This window comes from Clarias gariepinus, chromosome 27 (assembly GCF_024256425.1).
Source record: "Clarias gariepinus isolate MV-2021 ecotype Netherlands chromosome 27, CGAR_prim_01v2, whole genome shotgun sequence".
Taxonomy (NCBI): Eukaryota; Metazoa; Chordata; class Actinopteri; order Siluriformes; family Clariidae; genus Clarias; species Clarias gariepinus.
In genome coordinates, this window is record NC_071126.1 from 8988372 (window position 1) to 9011092 (window position 22721).

Sequence of the window (22721 nt, forward strand, 5' to 3'; positions counted from 1 at the left end):
AGCGAATTTGTACAGCAGGTGGCACTCTACAGTTTCCCAATGTCCAGACTTTCGCTCAGCAAAGCCAGAACTGTTCACAGCACAACTCATCTCAGACAAACCATACCAAGTAGACAATGCCTCACAGACGTACAAAGCACAAAAAATTAAGTCTCTAATGTTAGGAAGTGTTGCCAGACGGAAAATAAACCAAAAAGGGAGGACAATAGAGTGGTTATTACACACAAACACACACACACACACACACACATACACACAAGGAGCTTGTTATGTTCCAGGGTGGAAAGGGTTTCACAAAAAAAAAAAAAAAAAAGCCTTTACTCTGAACGACTCAACAAATAAATAGGAGTTGCCGGGTGGGTTTCCTTTTGTGCACAAACTCCCTGAGGAAATGTCATAACTGAAAAACAACAACAACAACAACGACCCACACCCTAGGAGTTTTCAGTATGTAGGCTCTAAAGCAAATTATCTTTAGTTATTGCTAATTTTTTTTTTTTTTTTTTTTATTGCAAAACAGTTCGCATTTGTGTATATAATTAGCAATGGTACCAGCATTCTAATGCAGGTTATATTTTGACATTGTACCTTTCAAATTTACACTCAAAAGACTGGACACAAGTTTGGATTTATTTTCTACATTCTAGAACAATACTGGATTTTCAAATAAAATCTAAAATTACACAAAGTATTAGGGAATTAAGTAACAACAAGTCACTTATTATTTTAAGACACAAAGGTCGGCCTCTCTGGAATAGTTCTTGCAAGAACAGTATTGTCAAGTGCATCTGCAAAATCCATCAAGCACCATGATGAAACCGGCTCACATAAAGACAATCCTAGGAAAATGAGATCAAAACTTTATAAGTTACAGCAGATCAGATTAGAGCCGTTTGGAAGGATCTACAGAATAGTAGACACAATCTCAATATCAACTGTTCAGAGTAGATTATTGCATATTTTGATGGCTTTAGCCTTGTTTTACAATGTAAAAAGAAACTACAAGTACAAAACTTGTGCCCAAACTTTTGACTGTTACTGTAGCGGCTTAAAATCATGTGAAGAAGAAAGAAAGCTTGCACAATTTCGGAAATAAGCAAGCAATTTTTTTTTTTTTTTTAGTGGGTGTCCTTTCATAAACACACGAGAGCTAAGACAAACTTATTGATCCATGAAAAATCCAGTCCTCTCTAACATAACACACTTGACGAACTCAAAATACACAGTGCTATAACACACAAAAAAAACAACACAGACAAATAACTTTTCTTAAATAATTTTATTTTAGTTATTCCAGCAGTAACTGCAAATGGTCCTGATAATAAAGTAAATCAGCCAGTGCATTCAGTCAGTGAGCTCAGTTTTTTGAGCTCTGTGAAGCATTTTTAAGACACATGGCGCATGGACCCGTTGTCCTGCTAAATAGGAGAAATGTTAACGCCCCTCCACAAACAGTACGCTTCCAACACAGACAAAGTCATGCGAACATTCAGCAGATAGAGATTTACAGCGGCAATGTTCACAAGCGTAAGAATCACAGTACACAGCGCTTTCTCAAACACTTCAGACTGCACTGCAGCCTAGTGTTTACTTTTTCGTTTGTGTGACTAAATATGTTCGGCTTTGTGACTAGACTTCTGCCTAGGTACATGTTACATGGTTTATCAACATGTTCGGCATTCTTTAAGAGTATGTATTTATACTCAAAACCCCTCACATATACTTAGTTATGTTTCAAATACCAGCTTTTTGATGATATTTATACTGTATATGATGTATATGCATAGTATATTGGGAACACAATATTGTACTGTAGTTTAGGCCAATATGCCGGCCAAAGAGTATTAGTGAGCTTTAAAGTTTAACATGTGACACTTTGCAGATCAGAATTCAGGCTCATGTTGTAATACATGTAAACAATGTTGAAAAATACAGGCAGGATTGAAGTAGCTTGTAGAGAATAAAATCATTAACTATGGCAACTGTTGCTGTGATGATGGTATTAGCCTACAGTAAACACAGGGCAGAGCTAATATGAAACATGTAATAAGCACTTACATTTACAGCACGTTGAGTAATTACTTCAGGAATGCCCATGTATACATTTGAAGCATATGGAGTCTATTCTATTTACACAATTTGTTCATTTAGTGATCAAGCATATTCCATTATATAAGTTATCATTTGGCAAAAGACACTGGGTCGGTGAAAACCATCCAGGGAGAAGGTGCAAGTGTGTGTGTGATTTTTGTTTTTACTGTGCTATAAAGGATTGGACTTTAAGAGGAGCTAAGCCCTGAGTCTGACTCTCCATTTCCTGCTCGAACCTCACCTGAGCAAGGCCCAGCTGAGCAGGAAATACTGTACGTTGAACAGGCACAACTCTTCAACGTCTCCTCAGGGATAACTTCTTTTATAGACACTTTCTCCTCTACCTTAAAGATGTTGGGCTGCTCAATCTTGTCATCACAGATTCTGGGGAATAAAAGAAAGGAAAAAGCTTCAATCAAACAAAGGTTTTAACTAGAAACAATACGGCTATATCAAAAATGCTGTTGCATCACTACCCTGACATGTCATGTCTTATAGTATGTAACTTAAGTTTGTGCTAAAAAACAAACGAAAAAAACAAACAAAAAAAAAACCACAATGCACACTTCCAGAAGACCTGCAAACTATTTCAAGTTACACTGGCAAAAAGGAAAAAGTACAAATAATACAAATCAGTGCGATTAACTATGTAGATCATGAGGGTCAGTAGTTTATTATTATTAATAATTTTTTTTAAATGGTATGTATAAATGTCATACATAGTTCTATAACTTAGTGGTTGAGATATTCATAACAAATGAGCATTATTATTATTATTATTATAGTTGTAGCTGCACAGCAATACCACAGCACAGCTAAGTTTTTTAATCCGTCAGATGCTGCACATTATTTTTGCATAACATTTTGGCTTGGACAGTATTTGCATCTGTAACAAGGGACAATTATATATTATTGCTACTATCATAGTATACTAAACAGCTCATACACAAAATGCTCCATATAATCTAATATTATTAATGAACAGATTTAAAAAGAAAAAAAAAGTTTTTAGCAATGATAATAATTGTGTAATCCCTGATGTGGTGGAGCTGATAATTATTTATGGTACTTAATTGTATTTTTAAAGGCAGAGGTAGATTAGTGTCTAAAATTTTGGACTATGGAGCAGACGGTCACAGGTCCGACCGTGAAGAACCCTTAAACCAGTCCCTTAACCCTCAACTGCTCAGATATGCAATGAGATAAATGCAAGTTGCTCTGGATAATGTCATCTGCCAAAATCAAAAAACATAAAATGTAAGAAAGTCTTCAGGACGGAGGAGTTTTCTGGTTTCTCAATAAAACGTTATTGTTAAGCGAGAAAGGAAGGAATAGGCGTTTATTGCAGCTGTTACATGAGTCATGTCTTATGGGTCGTTCGTTAATAAATATAAACGTTGTAATAAATGAAACATTGCTGTGGTATAAGCAGGATAACACTCAGGCCGTATGGTTACAATCATAACAATTCACTTGAGGGTAGCGACAACACTCAGCTTTAGCATGACACAACCCCTGCATAGATTATTTTCACATGACACCCTATTGACTCATATTTCATTCCAATAGGTTATGAAGGCAGCTTTAGGTCAGGTTTATATAAGACCTGTGTCAAAAAAAGGAACACAGGGTAGTGCATGAATTGCTGTGAGGTAGTCAGTTGTCATTTTATTTGTTACAGCATTTGGGAATGTGTTAGAGCTTAACTTCACGTCAATTAAATTTGTCACCTGACATTAAAATTAATACACACGACACGTCATGTTGGGCTACATCACACAACCCTGAAGTAGACTATTTCTGGATAACCATACAGCCGTTTTGTGTTAATTCTTAATTAATTATAGGTTGACCACTGGTGATACACCATAACAAACAGTATCAACAGTAAAGCAATAATCAGCTATAAGCATACAAGACAGCTTAGTTTTACAAAGCAAGTTCATATGCCATGCTAGACTGGGAGGCAAAGCAGCCATTCATTCCCAACAAAACCAGTGAGTTAACACATGCACTGAACCAGGGGACAACTGAAACCCCTTGTGAATGAGTCAAACGCAACGCTTCTGTACTATAAATTGTACAATACTGGGAAAACACATATGAGATGAGCTAAATGGTTAGAGTACTTCTCAAAATGATGCAAGAGGCAGCTGACCATGTAATATAACCTCTAGGGATTTCATTGTAGGCTTAAGTGTTCATAAAAACAAATCAGACTCAGACTAGACTGCTTCTATCTGTCAAGTTATTATTTCTACTGCCTTAAACATCATTTTCAGAAAATGCCACATCATGGCAACAATGGGTGTGTGTGTCAATAAACATTTTTTTTTCAGGCAGCATCCAAAGAGGCCAGAAACTGAACCAAACAAAACCAAGACGTCGGCAGACATTACTGGCATCAGAGGTAGTTGAAACATTGATATATGGCACCGACAATTCAGAAATTCTGAAAGAAAGGAGAGAGATAATGGCACAGAGGCTTTAAAAGTTTGAGAGAATAAAGTGATCAAGGAACAATGACAAAAACATGTGCAAGGAGCCTGGAAAAGGAATAATTAGTAAACTTCTTGCATGTGATGTAATGATTTCACAAGATACTGTATCAGTGATTACTATTTAAATACTGTAGTCAGCTGCTATCTCAGATCCTTACACGCAAATACAGTACCAATTAAACGTTTAGACATGTCTTCTAATTCAATAATTTGTCTTTACTCTTTACTGAAGGTCACACTGAAAACATCAAAATAGAGGCTATAAAATAACACATATGGAATCATGTAATTAAGTAAAAAGAAACCACAGTCCATTGTAGTGATGCACAATTAATTGTATAAAAACTGAAACTGCAGTATGGACCTCTGCAATTATCTAATTGCAAAAGCCTGCAATCATTTTATTATTAATTCTATTTTATTTTCTGTCATATTTTAGATTTTATGTTTTAGGATTTTTATTCGTAAATTATTGTGCTGTGAAAAAGTATATTCCCCTTTCCCCCACCCTTTTTTTGCAAACTTGAAACACATAAATTATTGAGATCAAGAAATTTACAAATCAGTTTTAAAATTATATATATATATATATATTTTTTGCACTTTTATTTATTTATTTTTGGTCCTCCATAGTTGGCCCTCATTAGAACAATCCCATTAAGACATACCTCTGATTTTGTGGAATCAGGAGTGCCATGTGTGAGCAGTGGCACAGGTGTACATGCATGTAATGAGAACTTGTATACTAAACTATGGTAATTGAGAGTTACCAGCATGAGAAATCCCCAGTTAGCAGCGCCTCAGATTAGAGCCTACATTTATCTCAAAATCTGTTCAGAGGTGATTATTTTATATTTTATAATTCTTCAGCATTGGTTTACATTGTAGAAAACAATAAAAATAAACAACAACCCGTGAATTAGAAGGTGTTTCCAAAAAGTCTGACTGGTAGTGTATATACTAATGATGAGTGTGGTCTCCAGACACAATAAGCGAAACAGGAAAGTGAAGCAGAAAAGGCAAACACTGCATATTCCAAACTCAGTAACCAGTGACCTCAGCGAGCTGCAGTTCCTTAAACAATAATGATTATTTAATGACACAAAAAGATTTTAAGAAAAATCTGAAAACCTGTCATAAATGAGGCCATCAATGCCTTTCTCCCTGAGCATTATCCTGTTGTCATGGTTATTGTTGTCATCTCCCCAGCAGAAGACCACCAGGCCTTTAGACTGGGCCTCTGTAATGCAGTCCATGTTGCGTAGGAGCTCCTCAGTGTGAGCGCTGATGCCCTGTGCACAAAAACAAAACAATATTATAGTTCACAAATTATAGCTTAGCTAATGTCAGTCACCATCTTTAAACATATTTACAGAAACAACTAAAACAACTTAATATTTGATGTTAATTATAGTTTTCTTTTTTAAAACGTTTATTAAAAGTACCACTTTTTTCACAATGGAATAGCATGGTGGATCCTCCAGTTAAACTAACCCTAATACAAATAGTCATGAAAATGTGTTGTTATGTAACAAAAATTAACACATTCTTGTTATCGCTAGGTTTTCTGTGAGGAGACACTTAAGTTATCATTTATGAATGCAGTAACAGGACAAGCTGCTTAGGAACTAGCTTATCTCGCAGACAAACCAGCTTTAAATGTAACTACTATGTAATAAAGTGTTTTTGTCTTGATAATTTCAAAATGGAAGAAAACAGGAGGCTGGTTAGGGAACAAATATTTAAAAGCTGATATAAAACAGGCCTCACCAGGAACTAAATTGCCTTGTGGATGTTTCTACAATAAATGGTTAGAAGGTATAAAGTGCCACGCATTAATAAAACAGAACATTGCTTTGGTCTGAAAATTGCTGTGATAGTAGAGAAAAAAAAATATGACTTATGTCATATAAAGAAAAATAATTACTTACATTTCAGTGTATTTGATTATGCCTAAATCTTTAGATCTTAAATATAATCATCCCAGCAGTTGACTGCACAGGGATTATTAATTAATAGATGCAGAGAATATTAGGCACTAATGAACCAAACCAGCACTCAAATTTCAAAGCATCTACAAATGTGTTGCAATCCCCAGGCTGGATGTCAAGCTACACTCACCAAGATGTTCTCACTCTGAGCGAAGCTCATGGCTATGTGTGTGGACTGACAACGAATGTCCATCAGCTGAGGGTAAACCTCTGACACACCCTGAGTCAGGAAGAGGATGGGATATTTGTTTTGTTTCCGCCGCACCCTAAAACATCACAAAAAAATGTGACAAAAAATGTTACCTTGATCCTGATTTATTTATTTATTCATCAAATATTTAAAAGGTTGCCTCAGTTTGATCTACAATAAACCACACATTTTAACACATAACCTAAATGTTCTTACATTGCACACACATCAGGGTCAAAACAAGAGAAGACAATCCTTCTCTTTCCAGCATTCTGGAGAACACAGGTGAGGATGACATCCAGGAACTGGTTCATGTTAAAATACGTGGACAAGTTTCCATCCCAGGTGCCATCCTAGTACCAGAAGAGGGGAATGATGAAATGCTACGACATGTTGCATCACACTTTCAATCATATTAATACCATTAAACAACATATACCTTCAGCTGAGATATCCACTTCAGCTCAATGTTAAATCCTACATTGTCTGGAACAGTCTGAAAGATCTGCAGTAAAACATTGAACACAGTTTGAAATATGAAATTGTTTCACGCAGGATAGTGTACGAAGAAGAAACCATAATCATGTCTAAGTGAATACCTGAGAAAGTGACGGAAATGGCTGATGTTCATCTATATACTCCTCCTCATCCTGTAAATCTTAGTAAAAATGCCAAAATCAGTCACATCTAATTGGAGATTTTTCTTACATGGTTGGCAAGAACAAGGTAAAAGTATTGCAGAGTCAAGTACAAATACTGTAAGTTAAAGTGGTATAGTCAGGCACAGTAGATACGAACAGGACTGTGCTTTTGTGGGATCAGGAGTGCCATGTGTGAGCAGTGGCACAGGTGTACATGCATACAATGAGAACTTGTACTTGTAACTAAACTATGTACACAATAGTAGTGGGTGCTATAACCATGTAAACAATACCATAATTAACAATATTAATCTGCAACCCTTGATAAATTTAGGAAACATTTCCCAGTAAACAATTTGACACAGCCCGATTTATCCAGTTCCGTAGACATTATTATGTGCATGTCTGTACACATAGCTTAACCACAAACCCTCTCACTGCATCACAATCAAATACAAAATATGCTTCAGTGCAAAAATTCAGAATTATTTATGATATGTGAGTTTTTTCTCTGTTTTTTATTTCCATTTAAACAAACAGAACACAATAAAACATTTAATCCTCCAAAACCAGTTCTCAAAAAAAAAAAAAAACAGAAAACCATTTCAGGTTTTGAGGAGATTAGTGGGAATCATAACATACTGTTAAAAACTGTTATAATGTATTAAAAAGCACAAACCAACCGAACAAAAGACATTTTACTGTGAACTTTTGACCCTTAATCTTAATCCTGAAAGTACTGTTTCAAATAAAACATTTTGCTGGCATCCCTAGTAACATTTTATCTTGTCTAATGTTAAGTTGCGAATACAATGTATCAGTGAATTTAAAGCTTTTTCTGTTTACCCTTAAAAAAAAATACTCTTTTATTGTATTGCCTTTTTTTAAATTGTTTGATATTGTCATATCACTCACTCAGTCACTCACTCACTCATTTTCTCTAACACTCAGATGCAGAGGTATTTTTTGCCTTAATAATCAGATGTACCTTTGTGATCATGCACCTTCATAGCTGTGCTGTGAGCAAGCTATAAGAAACAGAAAAAGCATTTAGTGTAATACACACTTGTGTCATTCCGAAACTGCAAAAGATATGGAAGAAATCATTTTAATAGGACATTTATAAAGAGAATATTTTGGACAATGAAATCCGGCTGTAAGTAAATATTTACTTTAAGAAGCTGAAGTTGGTCAAACGTCAGATCTTTCACAGGAACTTCAAACAACACCATGGAATTCTTGTCATTTTTCTGTGAAAGACATGTTGAGCATCATCAGTGGCTTTGTAATGGTTCATGGCATTAGCGAAACAAGCAGTCTGACATGCTGATAAACATGGGGTTGAAGGGCAGCCATCATTTTGTTAGTGAAAGCAATAAACAGAGATTAGATTACAGGGATGTTATGCTTCCAAGAAAGCTAAATTAGTCACCTTTTTAGTGGAAATACAGCATGTAAGATCATGGTACACAATCGGTACCAAGTCCTTGGACAGATGGACATCAAACTCCACATAGGCAGCACCCTAAAAATGAAGACATTGAGATTTTGAGTTATCTCAGCAAACCACTAAATTAGTTAAATCAGTTAAATCATTATTAAAATCAACTCAATATTTTTAATGAATTAAATTAATAAATGTAAGGTTATCTTGCATTTAATAATATTGCCTTACATGTTTAGCAGCACTTAGAAATGAGGCAATTGTGTTTTCCCTGATCTTATGATGTCTGCAATGGAAATTAACATGAAGTTAAAATATGTAAATAATAAGAACAGTTTAGAATTTAATGTACTGGAAACTATTTCATTAGCTGGATATAGCAAGGTAAAGTTTGTGAAATGCAAATATAAAGCAACATCTTTCCAATAAAATGTACACATTCAAACTGAGTGACCAAAACATGTTGATTAATTATCATTAGAATTGATTTAAAATTGCCAAATGCTAATACTGTATTACACTTGAGGTTAACAAAAGCAATCTGAAATAAGATGGACATTTGTTCCATTTAACCACACTGTCCCATATTTTCCTTTTAATGAGCTCTAGAAGAAAAAATGTTTTTGGAACAGCACATAATGCAACTGTAAGATATGCCTCTTTTTCCTTGTTATTATATATTTATTTATACATGCTATGAAATGTATACATGAACAATAAAAAAAACTGTGTCTTTCTTTGGACCGCTTACTTGGCAGCATGTGTGCTCCCTGCTCCTCTGTGTCCCACATCCAGAGCATCCCTTTTTCGCCAGTACTTAGTGTAGCACTGGCTCATGTCACACTCAAACCCTGGGATAGGCCGAATAACCAGGTAGTCCACTGCAAATCACATAACATACCCAACACACTATAAAGCCTTCTGTCAATTATCTTTGTCTAAACAGGCAATATTCTGTTTAAAAACACTTTACATGTTAATACTTTAACACGGTGACATAGGTAAATGTGTCTGAACGACAAAACCACAGTAAACAATATGAATATAAGTACAAATACATTTTGGAGATAGTTTAAGTAAAACACCCTAACAGAAGCGATAATCTCTGAATAGAGGGCAATATTCCTCAAGGCTGTTGGCAAACAGCTTCATCTATACATACATCTAAACAACTGCTGAGGCATGCTAGAAAGGGCAATGATTTACATAAGTAGAGAACAGATCTGCTCTCAATGACTATATTACTAGGTATAGCAGATAACTGATGCTCACTGGACGAGTAAACAAATTGAGACTGTTGTGCATGAAAATCCCAGCAGTTATCAGAACACCCAAACTTTGGAACTAGCAATCATCCCAAGGTCAAAATCAATGAGATTACATTTCTCCTCTGCATTGCACTGCTGCCGAATATGCTGATGTTGATATGATTATGTTTTTATTGCGTACCTCGAACTTTTCCTAAAGTCTGCCTGGAATTCCTGCTCATGATTGGAAGGGTAACCACTCCATTATCCTTGCCGCTTTCAAGAAACGAAGAAGATAAGAGGCAGGCGGTGCCAACATGCCCTGGATGGACATCGCTCTGAACGACTTTTTCACTTAGGTCCTCCTAAAAGATAAACACAGGGAACAATGACTCACCCTATATCTGCACCAATTCCACCACTCCTTGTTTTAAGTAAATAGCTCATGTGCTTCAACAGGCACTGTGAACATACAGGGTGGGCCATAAAAATGGATACACCTTAATGAAAAAGGGAATGGTTGGTGATATTAACTTCCCGTTTGTGGCACATTAGTATATGTAAGGGGGAAAACTTTTCAAGATGGGTGGTGACCATGGTGGCCATTTTGAAGTCGGCCATTTTGGAGCCAACTTTTGTTTTTTCAATAGGAAAAGGGTCATGTGACACATCAAACTTATTGGGAATTTAAAATTTTGGTTTTAACGTAACTTTATTCTTTCATGGGTTACTTACAAGTTTCTGACCACTTATAAAACGTGTTATAAAATGTGTTCAATGTGCTGCCCATTGTGTTGGATTGTCAACGCAACCCTCTTCTTCCACTCTTCACACACTGATAGCAACACCGCAGGAGAAATGCTAGCACATTTCACAAAACACAAAAACAAAAGTTGGATCCAAAATGGCCGACTTCAAAATGGCCACCATGGTCACCCATCTTAAAAAGTTTTCCCCCTCACATATACTAATGTGCCCCAAACAGGAAGTTAATATCACCAACCATTCCCATTTTATTAAAGTGTATTCATATAAATGGCCCACCCTGAAGATTTTGGGGAAACAGGGAAAAAATCCTCCCAAAACTGACATCCTAAAAATGTCAAACTGCATTCTGAGCTATATTTAAGTCATCTAAAAAGACAAACTTAGAATAAAAACTAAAAAGATATACTTATATATAACAACTCCAAGATTTATCAGAGGCCTACCTTCAAAAATACCTACCTCAAAAAACTCAAACACAAGCTCAAGGTTATCAGGTTCCATAGTGTGAATACTGTACTCAGTCCACTTTGTTGGCTCCAGGGCATAACCACACTCCGGCTGGGAGTGACGGGACTTATAGGCACCGTCACTAATCATACTAATCTCTAGTGTGGTAGTCATCTTATGCCAGGATGAAGGGCTCTCTTCATCTTCTTCCTCTTCAACTCCCTCCAGCATCAATTTTAATCTAAAGAATACAATAAACTTTTGAAATTCCATACTTTTCCATAAAAGTAAAACAAACAAACAAACAAACAAACAAAAAAAACACAATCAAACTGTGACAAACAGTACCTAAAGCGAGATGTCTTGAATTTCTTCTTAGTAATGGACACTGGTGGCTTAATAGAGTAATGGAGACGTAAACGGATCTCTGTCTGACATGTCAACCAGCCATAGTCCACTGATTCAACACTATCTGCATGACAACACTTCACTTTAGGACCAAGTTGGAACAACCTTACAGAGTCATGCAACTTAGGGTAGGCAAATTAACTACAACTTACTACAGAATCCAAACTGCCCGTCATCAATTTCATGGTCCGATTCTGTAAGATAAAACTAGCATTAGTATTGTTTCTATCTGCCTTAACAGCAGATCTACAAAAGAAGAATCTCCAGGGCAGAACAAGACTATATGCTAAAAACCTTTACATTTTAATTGTGAATTTCTGTGATTGGATGTATGCATTTATTAAATTTAAATACAAAAATAAAATTATTGGATTAAATGACCAAAAAAATCTGTGTACTTACAGAGAAAACCTTGAATGTTCTGCACTAGAAACACCTCAAATTTTTTGTAGACGACTATTTTATATTAGCACCCTGCCATAAAATATAATTTAAATTCTTATAATGTTAGGTGACTAATTTATATTAGCACCCTGCCATAAAATATAATTTAGATTGTTATAATGTTAAGAGTTTGTGCTGTAAGTGAATGACACGTTTGTTAAAGTTTAAATAGTAAAAACGTAAATAAAATTTCCTCTGTAAACAGAATGATCTTAACAGCATTTTTAAAAAGCCCCATGGCAGTGTGTGTTAATGAAGAATTAAGGGAATTACACTGTGTGGGTAATTAAGTGCTGGAGAACACCACATGGCACAAAACAATAAACTTTATAAACCTTACAAAAGTGCAGTGTGAGCCTACCTTAGGGGGAATATTTTATAAACAAACAAAACAGAAAGCAAACATAAAGAAACTTATAAACCAAGCAACAAAAAATATGGTGCACCTTAACATTTATTCTACTATTACTAATAAAACCTCACTTAGGTGTTATTATCTCTTATTAAATAAAAGAATTCTAGATGGTAATGTATTTGAACAAGGACAATGTGTGGTAAGAGTAAATTGGGAAGTAGGATAGGGGGCTTGCAAATAATCAAACCAAACCGTGCACTATTCTGAATTTATATACCTGAGGAAATCAATGACCGAGGCTGCAGATGGGTCTCCCAATTATTGACTATGACTTGACATGGACCACCTGCATTCTGTAATTTCAATGTTTAAAATGGTGTTAAGATTGTTGCGGGAAAATTACAATTAAAGCAGACTTTGGTCTCAACCAAAGTCACACTCTAAGGCCTTGTTCACACGGACGTTAAGTTTTTGGATAAACGAACGTGCTCTGAACGTCCTAGACGTTTATGTTGCATTTTGTAGTGACGCTTGATTGACTTCTACACCAGCGTTCGTTTGTCTCTGTCTAACGTCAGCCTGCAGCCCAAATTGTAGTTTGTGTGTTAACCTGTGGGGGCAGTGTGTCAGGGAACTGGATATGAAAGTCCGCCGCTACCGGGTTCACTCTCTGACTGCACAACGCCGGATTTAAGGAAGTCTTTTTTGTGGTTTATAAAGAAATGAAAATCTCCGCGTAAGTTTTTTAACAATGAATTTTTTTTTATTTTGCACTTTTCCGCATTTCCCTATGTATAGCATGTAGGATCATGGGATATATCCGGTCCTCCGAAGCGTAAAATGAACGCGCAGAAAACGAACTAGAAGCGGTTTTCTTGCGTTCGTTGGGTTTTGAACGCCAAGAAAAAGCTGCATGCAACGTTTTTTTAATGCCGTATAAACGTGCAGCCGGACAAACGCACGTCACCAAAGCCCGTGTGAACACTCTCATTGACTCCTATGTGTAGAAAACACTCGCCGCTTGATCCGCGCTTACCGGACGCTACAAACGCAAAAAAAAAAAACGCTCGATTTTAACGCCCGTGTGAACAAGGCCTAAAACAAATAATTGGAGCTGGTATAGTCACCACTCTCTCAGCCACCCAGTCACAGTTGGTTGACATCTGAAAAGTGGATTCATTAATCAAAAGAAATACATTGGCATTACAAGGCTACAGAACTGCTTTGACATATGAATAAGATTTCTGCCTTACTGAAACATTCTGCACACTATTATACTTACCAGTCTGAAAAATAAAATTGTTCTGACTGCAACAATCGGTTATTTTAAACAATTCTAACATTTAAAGCTACAGTGTGTATGATTTCTTGGTTAAAATTAAAATAAAAAGCATTACTGAATCGGGATTACTCTGCAACACCAGGTTCATGAACTTCTGTGAATTCCCACACAAGGTTTTGAAGTCAAAGTATGTCACAACCAATACTCTATGAAAAACGTATGGCTAAGGCACATTTTCAAATTTCCGGTGTGACATAACACATCTGTATTGAGTCTGATATGCACCTTAATACACCAGATGGACATCCCTATAAGGGATCATAACTCTTTTACACATGGCCTTGCTTTTCAGAGCTACTGCACAAGTGTTCTCCTGCTAACTGACCTTCTACTACTAGATTTGTGCAGTATACTGATCATGTAGAAATAACACAGTTGGACCATGGTGCTAAAGCACTGCAGAACAAGTGGATAATCATGCAGCAGAATCCATGCTAGGAAAAAAAACTCTTCACCAAGTGGCTTAAAATATTATTATTCTACTAGAGGGGTTAAAGTTCTCAAATCTTACATTCTGTAGCTTTAATACTGACTACAAATAAGCATAAGATATACCTTAGAAAGGGGAAAAAACATTTGTACAGTATGATAGCATTACTAACCTTACTGTTAGTCATTCATTATGTAATGGGGTTGAAAAAATTATATATAATCTAAATTGAAACAATCCAGACCCTGCATTATTCAGTAACAGAACTACATAATTAATCATGCATAATTATCAATATTTACACTTTAAAAAAAAAAAAAGGAAAAAAAAAACAGAATTCAGTGTATGCACATGCTTAGTGGTACTACCTATTAAAAACCAATGCTTACATATGGTATCGGTCAAAGGTTTGGACGCACCTCCTAGTTCAATGTTTTTTGTGAAGTAATTTATTTTTTACATTTTAGAACAATGTACTGGAGATTTCAAAACTATGAAATAACACATGGAATTATGTACTTGAGTACCAGCAACAACTGATTGCAACTACAACTGACTGTTGCTGTTGAAGACCGCTCTGGAAAAGTTATATTGTCAAGTGCATTTGCAAAACCCATCAAGCACCATGTGATAAAACTGACTCTGATGAAGACCTACCCAGGAAAGCAAGACCAAAACTCAGATTAGGGCTGTTACAAAGGCTTTACAAAAGCCGTAATTTTATCTTAACTGTTCAAAGTCATATTTTGGGTGCCTTCAACATTGTTTTACAATGTAGAAAGACACTAAGTCAGACCATGGCCATGAGACCATGGAATTAGAAGCTGTATCCAAACTTTTGTCTGGTAGTGTAGTTGCTGCATGGAATGTTGTTAGAGTTCTTTGTATTTCATATATTTTGTATTTGATAAGAGCTGTCAAATAGTTCAAAAAAATCACATGCGTTCAAGCAAATAACTATTTATCATATCAATTAAAGTGTTTTAATTCTGATTTGTCATCAACCATGCTGCCCTATTTTAAAGCAAATTATAAAGAGCAAATCATCAGCTCCCCAAAAGTAAATACGTATGAGGAGAATCTGGCACCACCACTTCTCCCACCAAGACTGACGTACATTGAAAGAGAAAGAAAGAAAGTTTTTTTTTTTTTTTTTTATTAAACATTTGCTGATTAAAAAAACAGTTAAGCAGTCACGCAAGAAAGACCCAACTGCCTCAATGTTAGGAGGAAAAAACTATTTTAAACAACAAGAAAAACCTATTTATAGACTACAAGTATGGTCATATATTGTATAAATCAGCAGCATATTTTGCTGGAAACATACTACTCAAGTAAAAAAAAAAAATACTTTGTAAAGATTTTAATGATTAATATTTTAAGGAATCTAAAAGGTCTAGTAAGGAGTACTTAAATATTCAAATGTGGTTTAGAAAAGCTCTCACCTTCGACTCCAGGAAGAACCCTTTAAAGTAGCGATAGCTGGTTGGTACTCCCTTTGGAACTGTTACAGTCCTTTTCCAGAGATTGCTAGAAAAAGACATATGGTGGCATGGTAAAAATGGTATCTGATCATTATTATGCAAAAAAAGTAGATGGCTGCATGAAAATCACTGCACACATACCCATCCTCCTCTGCGGGCTGTAGAGGTAGTGCCTTCTGGTGACACCAACTGCCGAGAGTCTCACAGCTTCCAACTACTGCGATAACTTCACCTGATGCACATACAAAATAAATAAATAAATAAATAAATAAATAAATAAAAACCTCCTGAATTCACCTTATATTGATTATTGTTGCTAACATTGTCTTCAATTAAACAAACTATTGCTATTAGTAAGTATTAACCCATTATTAATTTAAACATCTTTTTTCAACATGTTGGTCCACTTTCACTTTTAGTTACTAGTTTTACTAACAACGCTGTTTGACTACTGATACTGGTGCCACCGATCATCTTTCACACTAATATGCTCATCTTATAGATCGCTACCTAAACTAGCCGAGCCTCTACTGTAACTCAAACAGTTAGATTGTTCTCTTACTTATTAGGTTTTTTCCTGTTAAATACAATGCTCTGTGACATTACCATAGCACATCTTCTAACCGACATTTTGTTCAGTTTCACAGTGTTCAGTTTTCACTTTAAGTATAATGTAGATGACATAAAACTCTTGGGCTCAAATGCATTGTTAGTTCATTATCTAGACTCAATAACCTTTTTTTTGCTTAGTTTACAATGTCTTCCACTCTGCATTCTACTGTAATCTCCTGTGAACATAAACACACAGCTTCTAATCTGAGACACTTGACTACTATTCAGGCTCACACAGCACTTACAAGGTCAAATTAAATTATGTACGTTATAACACAACTAAAAAAAAGGACCATTATTACTTCACTGCCTGAAAATATTTCATCTATTGATTGAGCCAACTCTTATCACACTTTCTTCCAGTTTCAATACTATGGGCTGATAACAAAGCCCCGAGTACCAATGATGGTCTGACGGCGCTTTCACTTCAGCGACCTAGATCCTCAGTGCCTGGGAATGGATTAATAAAGTGTGCCCATATACTAAAGGTCAACATGGTGGTCTTTAGGATACTCCTAAATTAGCAGTGATTGCTTCATACAGTGCCCATGTATGATTGCCGCCCCCTCCCTACTTCCCTGGAGTTGTCACAATATACACATGTACCGAAGTGAAATCGGATCCAAGCCAGAGTGCCTAATGTGAAAGCACCCTTAGTCTAGTTCATGTGTATTTTGGGATGGTTTACATTAAATGTGAATGCTAATTGTACCAAACCACCGAATTTAGAATACAACGTCAGCTATTTGGGGCAGGGGTAGCTCATTGGTTAAGGTGTTGGACTATTGATAAGAAGGTCGCAGATTCAACCCCACCACTAAGTTGCGACTCTTGGTCCCCTAAGCAAGTCTGGATAAGGGCATCTGCTAAATGTCATAAATACATTTTACTGTCCTTTTTAAACAGTCACAAAATTATATCTTTCATCTAACAAGGCAAGAGGTTCGTTCTTGACATCGTTTCCAAAACATCAATAACAGGCATAGTACGAAGGTCAACTTCAACATACAGTACGTACGGGCTTAGGTTAATTTTAACATGTGGGCTTTTTAACACTAGTGCGAAAATGTAAACAAATGGTGTGTACTTGATGCAGGTCTATTTACAAATCACAAACCAACTAGTTGCATGCCCTCGCTGCAAATCTATTTGCATATCTACACTGCATGAAAACATGTAGATATGCAAATGTATTCGGGTCTGGAACAAAATTAGTTATGTATGTGAAAGATGACCGGCAGGGGAATGCAATCGTGCTTATGCATGGTACGAAGCTCTCATACCAAATATAAAATAAGCTTGACACTTGCATCCTATCAGTAACTGAGAACGTTCTTCAGCCAGCCAGATTCCACTGCAAGGGATCTAAGGCTGTCCGTCATCCGCCTGCCACCTGACAGGCATCGTGTTTTTCCACATCCTTCATCTTGCTTATAGCGAGCACACAAGATGGCACATCATCACTATTTTGGGTGAGTGTTAAACACACCTGTCAGCAGACACCGACCGCAAGGCTGTGTTCTGCTAACCCTAACCCAGGCTTTTGTACCATTCATGCGGTTTTTAAGGATTATTCTTAGCCCAACTTACCCTCTTAGATAGATCTATTCACCCCCCCAAAAGGTACATTCGGATCACAGATCTAATCCAAATCCAGTGTTTCAGAGCCATTGATTTGTCCAACTTATAAATAGGTAGTGATAAAACTTTAGCATTACGTCTTTATAATCAAGCAAAGAAATGACTTTTGCCCAGTGCAAACTGAGCAAACACAAACGTGTATATATATATACACACACATACACACAATATAGTGTTATGAAAAAATAATTTGCATCTTTCTGACTTTGTTTTGAGCATATTTGTCAAGTATTACACAAAAATATTTCTTTTAAATAATGATTTTATTTACTAATAGAAAAAAGCCTTCCAAACCAACTTGACCCTATGTGAAAAACTAACTACCCAGGAAACCTAATAACTGGTTTTGTCACACTTATATTACACACACACATATACACACACACACACACAAAGACAAGTATATATATATAGCATGTCACACTTACCAAATGATGTTGTTCCTCTAACAGTAAGAGTTACTTGAATACAGTCCATGGCTGGTTGTAAAAGTAATTAAATGAAGAAGACAGAAAGAAACACCTGAAAATGAAAACAAAACAAGACTGAGCTCGATATGAAGGAAATACAGTCTAACCTTTGCACGCGAACGCTCACTCTGTTCATTTCAGCTTAAAGTAACCATGGTAACAAACTCCGCGGTGTGGCATTAAGTCTGATCTGGGTTATCCTATAAGATTTAGTGTAAAGTTATATTACAGAATGAATCAGACCAGACCCTCACACCGAGGAGCTCAATAACACTGCAGAGCTCGGAGAGTAATGTTAGCCATTTAGCACTGAAATAAGCTAAGCTGGTTAAACATAAATGGTAATATCTAAGAAAATAATAATACAACGCTGATATTTTAAACAAAGGCATCCATAATACAAAGATGTTGAGGTAACGTTACATTGAACGTGTGTATGTGTGAGAGTGTAAGAGAGACCAGAAAACAACACGTACTAGCCGGGTATCCCCCTCTAGGCGGCTATCTAAACCGGTCCCAGCCGGTTCTGTGTTAAGGAAGACATCAGTGCTGCTAACGAGGGACAAGCCGAAAAAGCTAACTTTCTAACAGAAACACGCTTCCTATGGCAACACTCAAACTAAGGGTAGAAGTTACCTTAAGGTGAAATTCAGGTATCCGCAGGCAGGGTGTATAAAGTCACCATCAGTCGGATGCTAGCGGAACGGAGAGCTCTCCATGTTTAACCGGAGTAATGATAAAGACCGCAGCAGCGTGCAGCACTGTCAGTAAGCCACGCCCCAGGGAACGTGGCGGCCAGCTGTTAAAACCTCCCCTTTAATAGTAATAAAAGTAATATCAATATACACATAATATGTTAACGTTCAGTATAGTGTTTTAACCTGTCTAATTACAAACTATGGCCTTGAATTCACACAATACATTTTAATCGAAAGGATTTTTAGCCCCTCCTACATCTCTAGAAAAGGAGGTGACATTGGTAAGTAAACAAAATACTGTACCATTATTGCGCCGGTCTCTTGCGTCATCACGCTGACCCAGTTCAATCAGTACAAGATCTCGGGTTCGGCCTGAACAGATGGTACAAATCTGCCCTCTATCGGAGGCTGGTGTTAGTACAGCCTGATGGCGGTAGTTTGTTGTTACAACATTACTGTATTATACAAGATGGGTAATATTCATTCATCTTCTATATAGGGTCGCAGGGGCCTTTACGGTATTCACACTAAAGATAGTTTATTTTCTATATGCTGAACATTTATCTTAATTCATCAGAAAAGTGGATGACAATTACAGACATTCCCTGTCTATGCAACTCATAATTTTAAATGATATGGGTCTTATATTACACCCAATACAGCGACTTATAATACACTGTGAAAATTTTGAGATAGATTTTCAGATCTAAGGATTAAAAGACATTTAATCCAAACATTATGTATTAATTAATAGTTTCAACATATCATGCTAATGATTGTGTATTAACCAACTCTTTTAATCTCAAGTTCTTGAATTGTAGGGTAACCACTGGAAGACAAGGCAAACTCCGACTCACTGCACGCAGACTGGAAGTGAGATTCGAGCCACCAATTTGGGAGGTGCAAGGCAACAGTCCTAACAAATAAGCCAGCATGCCAGCTTTATAAGTCATTTGATGATAAGTAACTGGGTGTAGTTGTTAAGGCGAATGACAGTTAAGGGTTGGGCTACAAATGACAGTTAAGCATTCTTATAGCTTTTTACTAATATTTACCGCTGAGCAAACTTTATCAAAGTGTCTATAAAACTTTGCACAAAAGATTCAGTGGCGAGTTTTACTGATATGTTGCTCAGTTTGATGTCTAAAGTAGGTTATTACACAAAAATGACATTTAACGCTTTTACAAAAGTGAACAAAATGATGGAATAAACCAAACCAGCACTAACACTAGCCAAACAAAATAACAATTGACTCATATCTTGGTGATGTTAGCCAGTCACTTGGTTCTAAACCAACTCCACCAAAGGAAAAGCAGATTGATCACATGGGTAACGTACTGCAGGTGTCAAAGGTAGAGGAAAATCATATATATCCTGAAGCTGACATGCTACCATTACCAGTGAATTGAGTGTGTGGTCAGCTTACTGCTGCTCCTCATCTTCCTTTGGCAGCCCCTACTTCTGCCTAACGTATGCACCATCGGCGAGGAACGCATGTGACACAGTCACTGCATGACATAAAATTTGATGACACTGCCTAATGTAATGTCACAGTATGACATAAAAGTTGATGATGATGCTGCCTAATGCTACCTTCATTGATCAGGGGCTGGATCGTGTTATATGTTTGTTTGATATATAATATAACATCATTTTATTCTGCAAGATGCAGAATGTTGAAGTGGCTCTGAAGCACTGTGTGCAATATAGGAATACACCTATGATAGAATGACACAATGCTCACACACATTCATACACTTAAACACGCATAGGGTTAATTTTATCATGTGTACTTTGCCTCCAGGGAACCAAAAGAAAACCCACAAGGAAAGGGCAGAGAACATGCACAGACAGTAACCTGAGCTCAAGTTTAAACCCAGAATCCTGGGGCTGTGAGACTGTTTTGTTTCGTTCTATAATATTTTTTGGTTTAGCCTTACTATCATGACAGCCCTATATGAATGTAAAATTAATTGTTTTTAATAATATACACCATAGCTAATAATAGTGATTGATGTACTCAAATTAATCCTGTTGATACACAATCATTAGCATGATATGTTAAAACTGTTAATTAATCCATAATGTTTGGATTAAATGTCTCTTAATCCTTAGATCTGATAATCTATTTTAAAATCTTAAAACTGTAATCTAAGTCGCTCTATTAGGTTTAATATAAGACCCATATCATTTAAAATTATGAGTTGCTTAGATAGTGAATGTCTGTGATCGACATCCACTTTTCTAATGAATAAAATAAATGTTCAGCATATAACAAATACTTTTTCTTCATTGTGTATACCGAATACAATAAACAGATACAAAATGTGATCCTTCAGATCTCTGTACTGAATTTGTCCCATTTGGTAGCAGGCTAGCAAATAATGGTTGATTATGCTCATAGCCTATAAAATTCTCTTCAGGCAGCGATAGCGATGAGCAGAGGAATATTTATGGGCACATCAGAATGCTGCAGGCTACATGCCACTCTGAGGTCTGTTGCTGTTAAGCTGCCAGCAGGCAAATTTAAGTAATTTAACATTGTTAGGGTTTGTCTCAGTCCTGCCATTTTTGTTGAGTATTTCAGATGAGTTGATTAAATCACTAAAAAAAAAAAAAAAACGGAATAAAATTTGGTAAACAAATAATGATTTTTTACATTGATGCATACTTTATGAAAGGCATAGCATACATCCTCAAGACTCTATTTCAGAATAAAACATGGAAGAAGAATTGTGAATAGGTCAAAGCAGGCACAATTTAATTGTCATCCGTTTATAGATATATGAAATATTGGTCTTTAAAATCCATGGCCTGGGGTTGCTGATTGGAGGGTTGGGAGTTTGCGAACCCTTGGGCAAACTAACACAAGGCAAAGCGGGACCTACTGGCAAAAAAAAAGGATGAATCGTGAGAATGGTATGATGGACAGTGGACAGTGAAAGGACAGACTGAGATCAAAAGCTGTCATGCTGTGACCTCCCCTTACTTGATGAGGACACCCTAACAACAAAATAGTTACAATAATGATTACAAATACTGTATGTGTGTAATAATAAAATAAAAACATATTGTAGGTGACTGTGATATCAGTATTGAAATGTGCAAACCTATAGTTTCTGTGCAATTCCAAATGCATAATAACTATAGTTTCTGTACAGTAGTAAATAGTAACTCTAACTATAGTTTCTGTACAATAACAAATGTAACAATTAATAGGAAGAACAGTATGGATAACAGTAAGGTACGCACTTTTTACAGAAGTCATTGCAGGAGAAGTAGTTGATGTACGTATATAGAACTGTACACTCCAAATTGCAATTGTCCAAACTGAACGCAGGAGCAGTAATGGCTTAGGTTGTTGAAGCTGAGGGTTGGAGGATCGTGGGTTTGAGCCCTGCTACTGTCAGGCCCTTACAAAATTACTCTGCCTTTGCCACCCTAATGTGCACGGAGTTGATGGAGCTGCTCACCTGATGTGCTCAAAAACATGCACTCATCATAAGAGTTTTTAAA

The 22721-nt window shown here is 36.3% G+C and overlaps 1 protein-coding gene across 6 annotated transcripts; it reads right to left on the minus strand.

Moving 5' to 3' along the window:
* Nucleotides 1-1264: 1264 nt before the first annotated feature.
* On the minus strand, nucleotides 1265-19437 carry gpcpd1 (glycerophosphocholine phosphodiesterase 1). 6 transcript variants are annotated; one of them, XM_053488782.1, is made up of 22 exons: nucleotides 19143-19437; nucleotides 18465-18558; nucleotides 15925-16015; nucleotides 15745-15829; nucleotides 13655-13690; nucleotides 12805-12880; nucleotides 11881-11922; nucleotides 11669-11792; nucleotides 11333-11561; nucleotides 10308-10470; nucleotides 9610-9739; nucleotides 9090-9144; nucleotides 8847-8939; nucleotides 8587-8664; nucleotides 8403-8442; nucleotides 7373-7431; nucleotides 7213-7278; nucleotides 6990-7126; nucleotides 6714-6849; nucleotides 5724-5884; nucleotides 4491-4543; nucleotides 2268-2475 (listed from the first exon to the last, which is right to left on the minus strand). In XM_053488782.1, the coding sequence occupies exons 2-22, from the start codon at nucleotides 18511-18513 to the stop codon at nucleotides 2432-2434; spliced, it is 1947 nt and encodes a 648-aa protein (XP_053344757.1). In that variant the 5' UTR covers nucleotides 18514-18558; nucleotides 19143-19437; the 3' UTR covers nucleotides 2268-2431. The 6 variants fall into 6 exon arrangements, with proteins under 6 accessions (XP_053344755.1, XP_053344756.1, XP_053344759.1 ...); XM_053488780.1 differs by lacking the exon at nucleotides 4491-4543 and having other exon boundaries at nucleotides 1265-2475; nucleotides 19143-19436; XM_053488781.1 differs by lacking the exons at nucleotides 4491-4543; nucleotides 13655-13690 and having other exon boundaries at nucleotides 1265-2475; nucleotides 19143-19435.
* Nucleotides 19438-22721: the final 3284 nt, after the last annotated feature.

Excerpts from the sequence above, each read along its gene's own strand:
- gpcpd1 (XM_053488780.1), bottom strand. The coding sequence starts at position 18,513 with ATGGACTGTATTCAAGTAACTCTTACTGTTAGAGGAACAACATCATTT. Across the intron at positions 5,885-6,713 it reads CTCAGAGTGAGAACATCTTG|GGCATCAGCGCTCACACTGA; the intron begins GTGAGTGTAGCT and ends TTTTGTGCACAG. Across the intron at positions 2,476-5,723 it reads GATGGCCTCATTTATGACAG|AATCTGTGATGACAAGATTG; the intron begins GTTTTCAGATTT and ends TTTATTCCCCAG.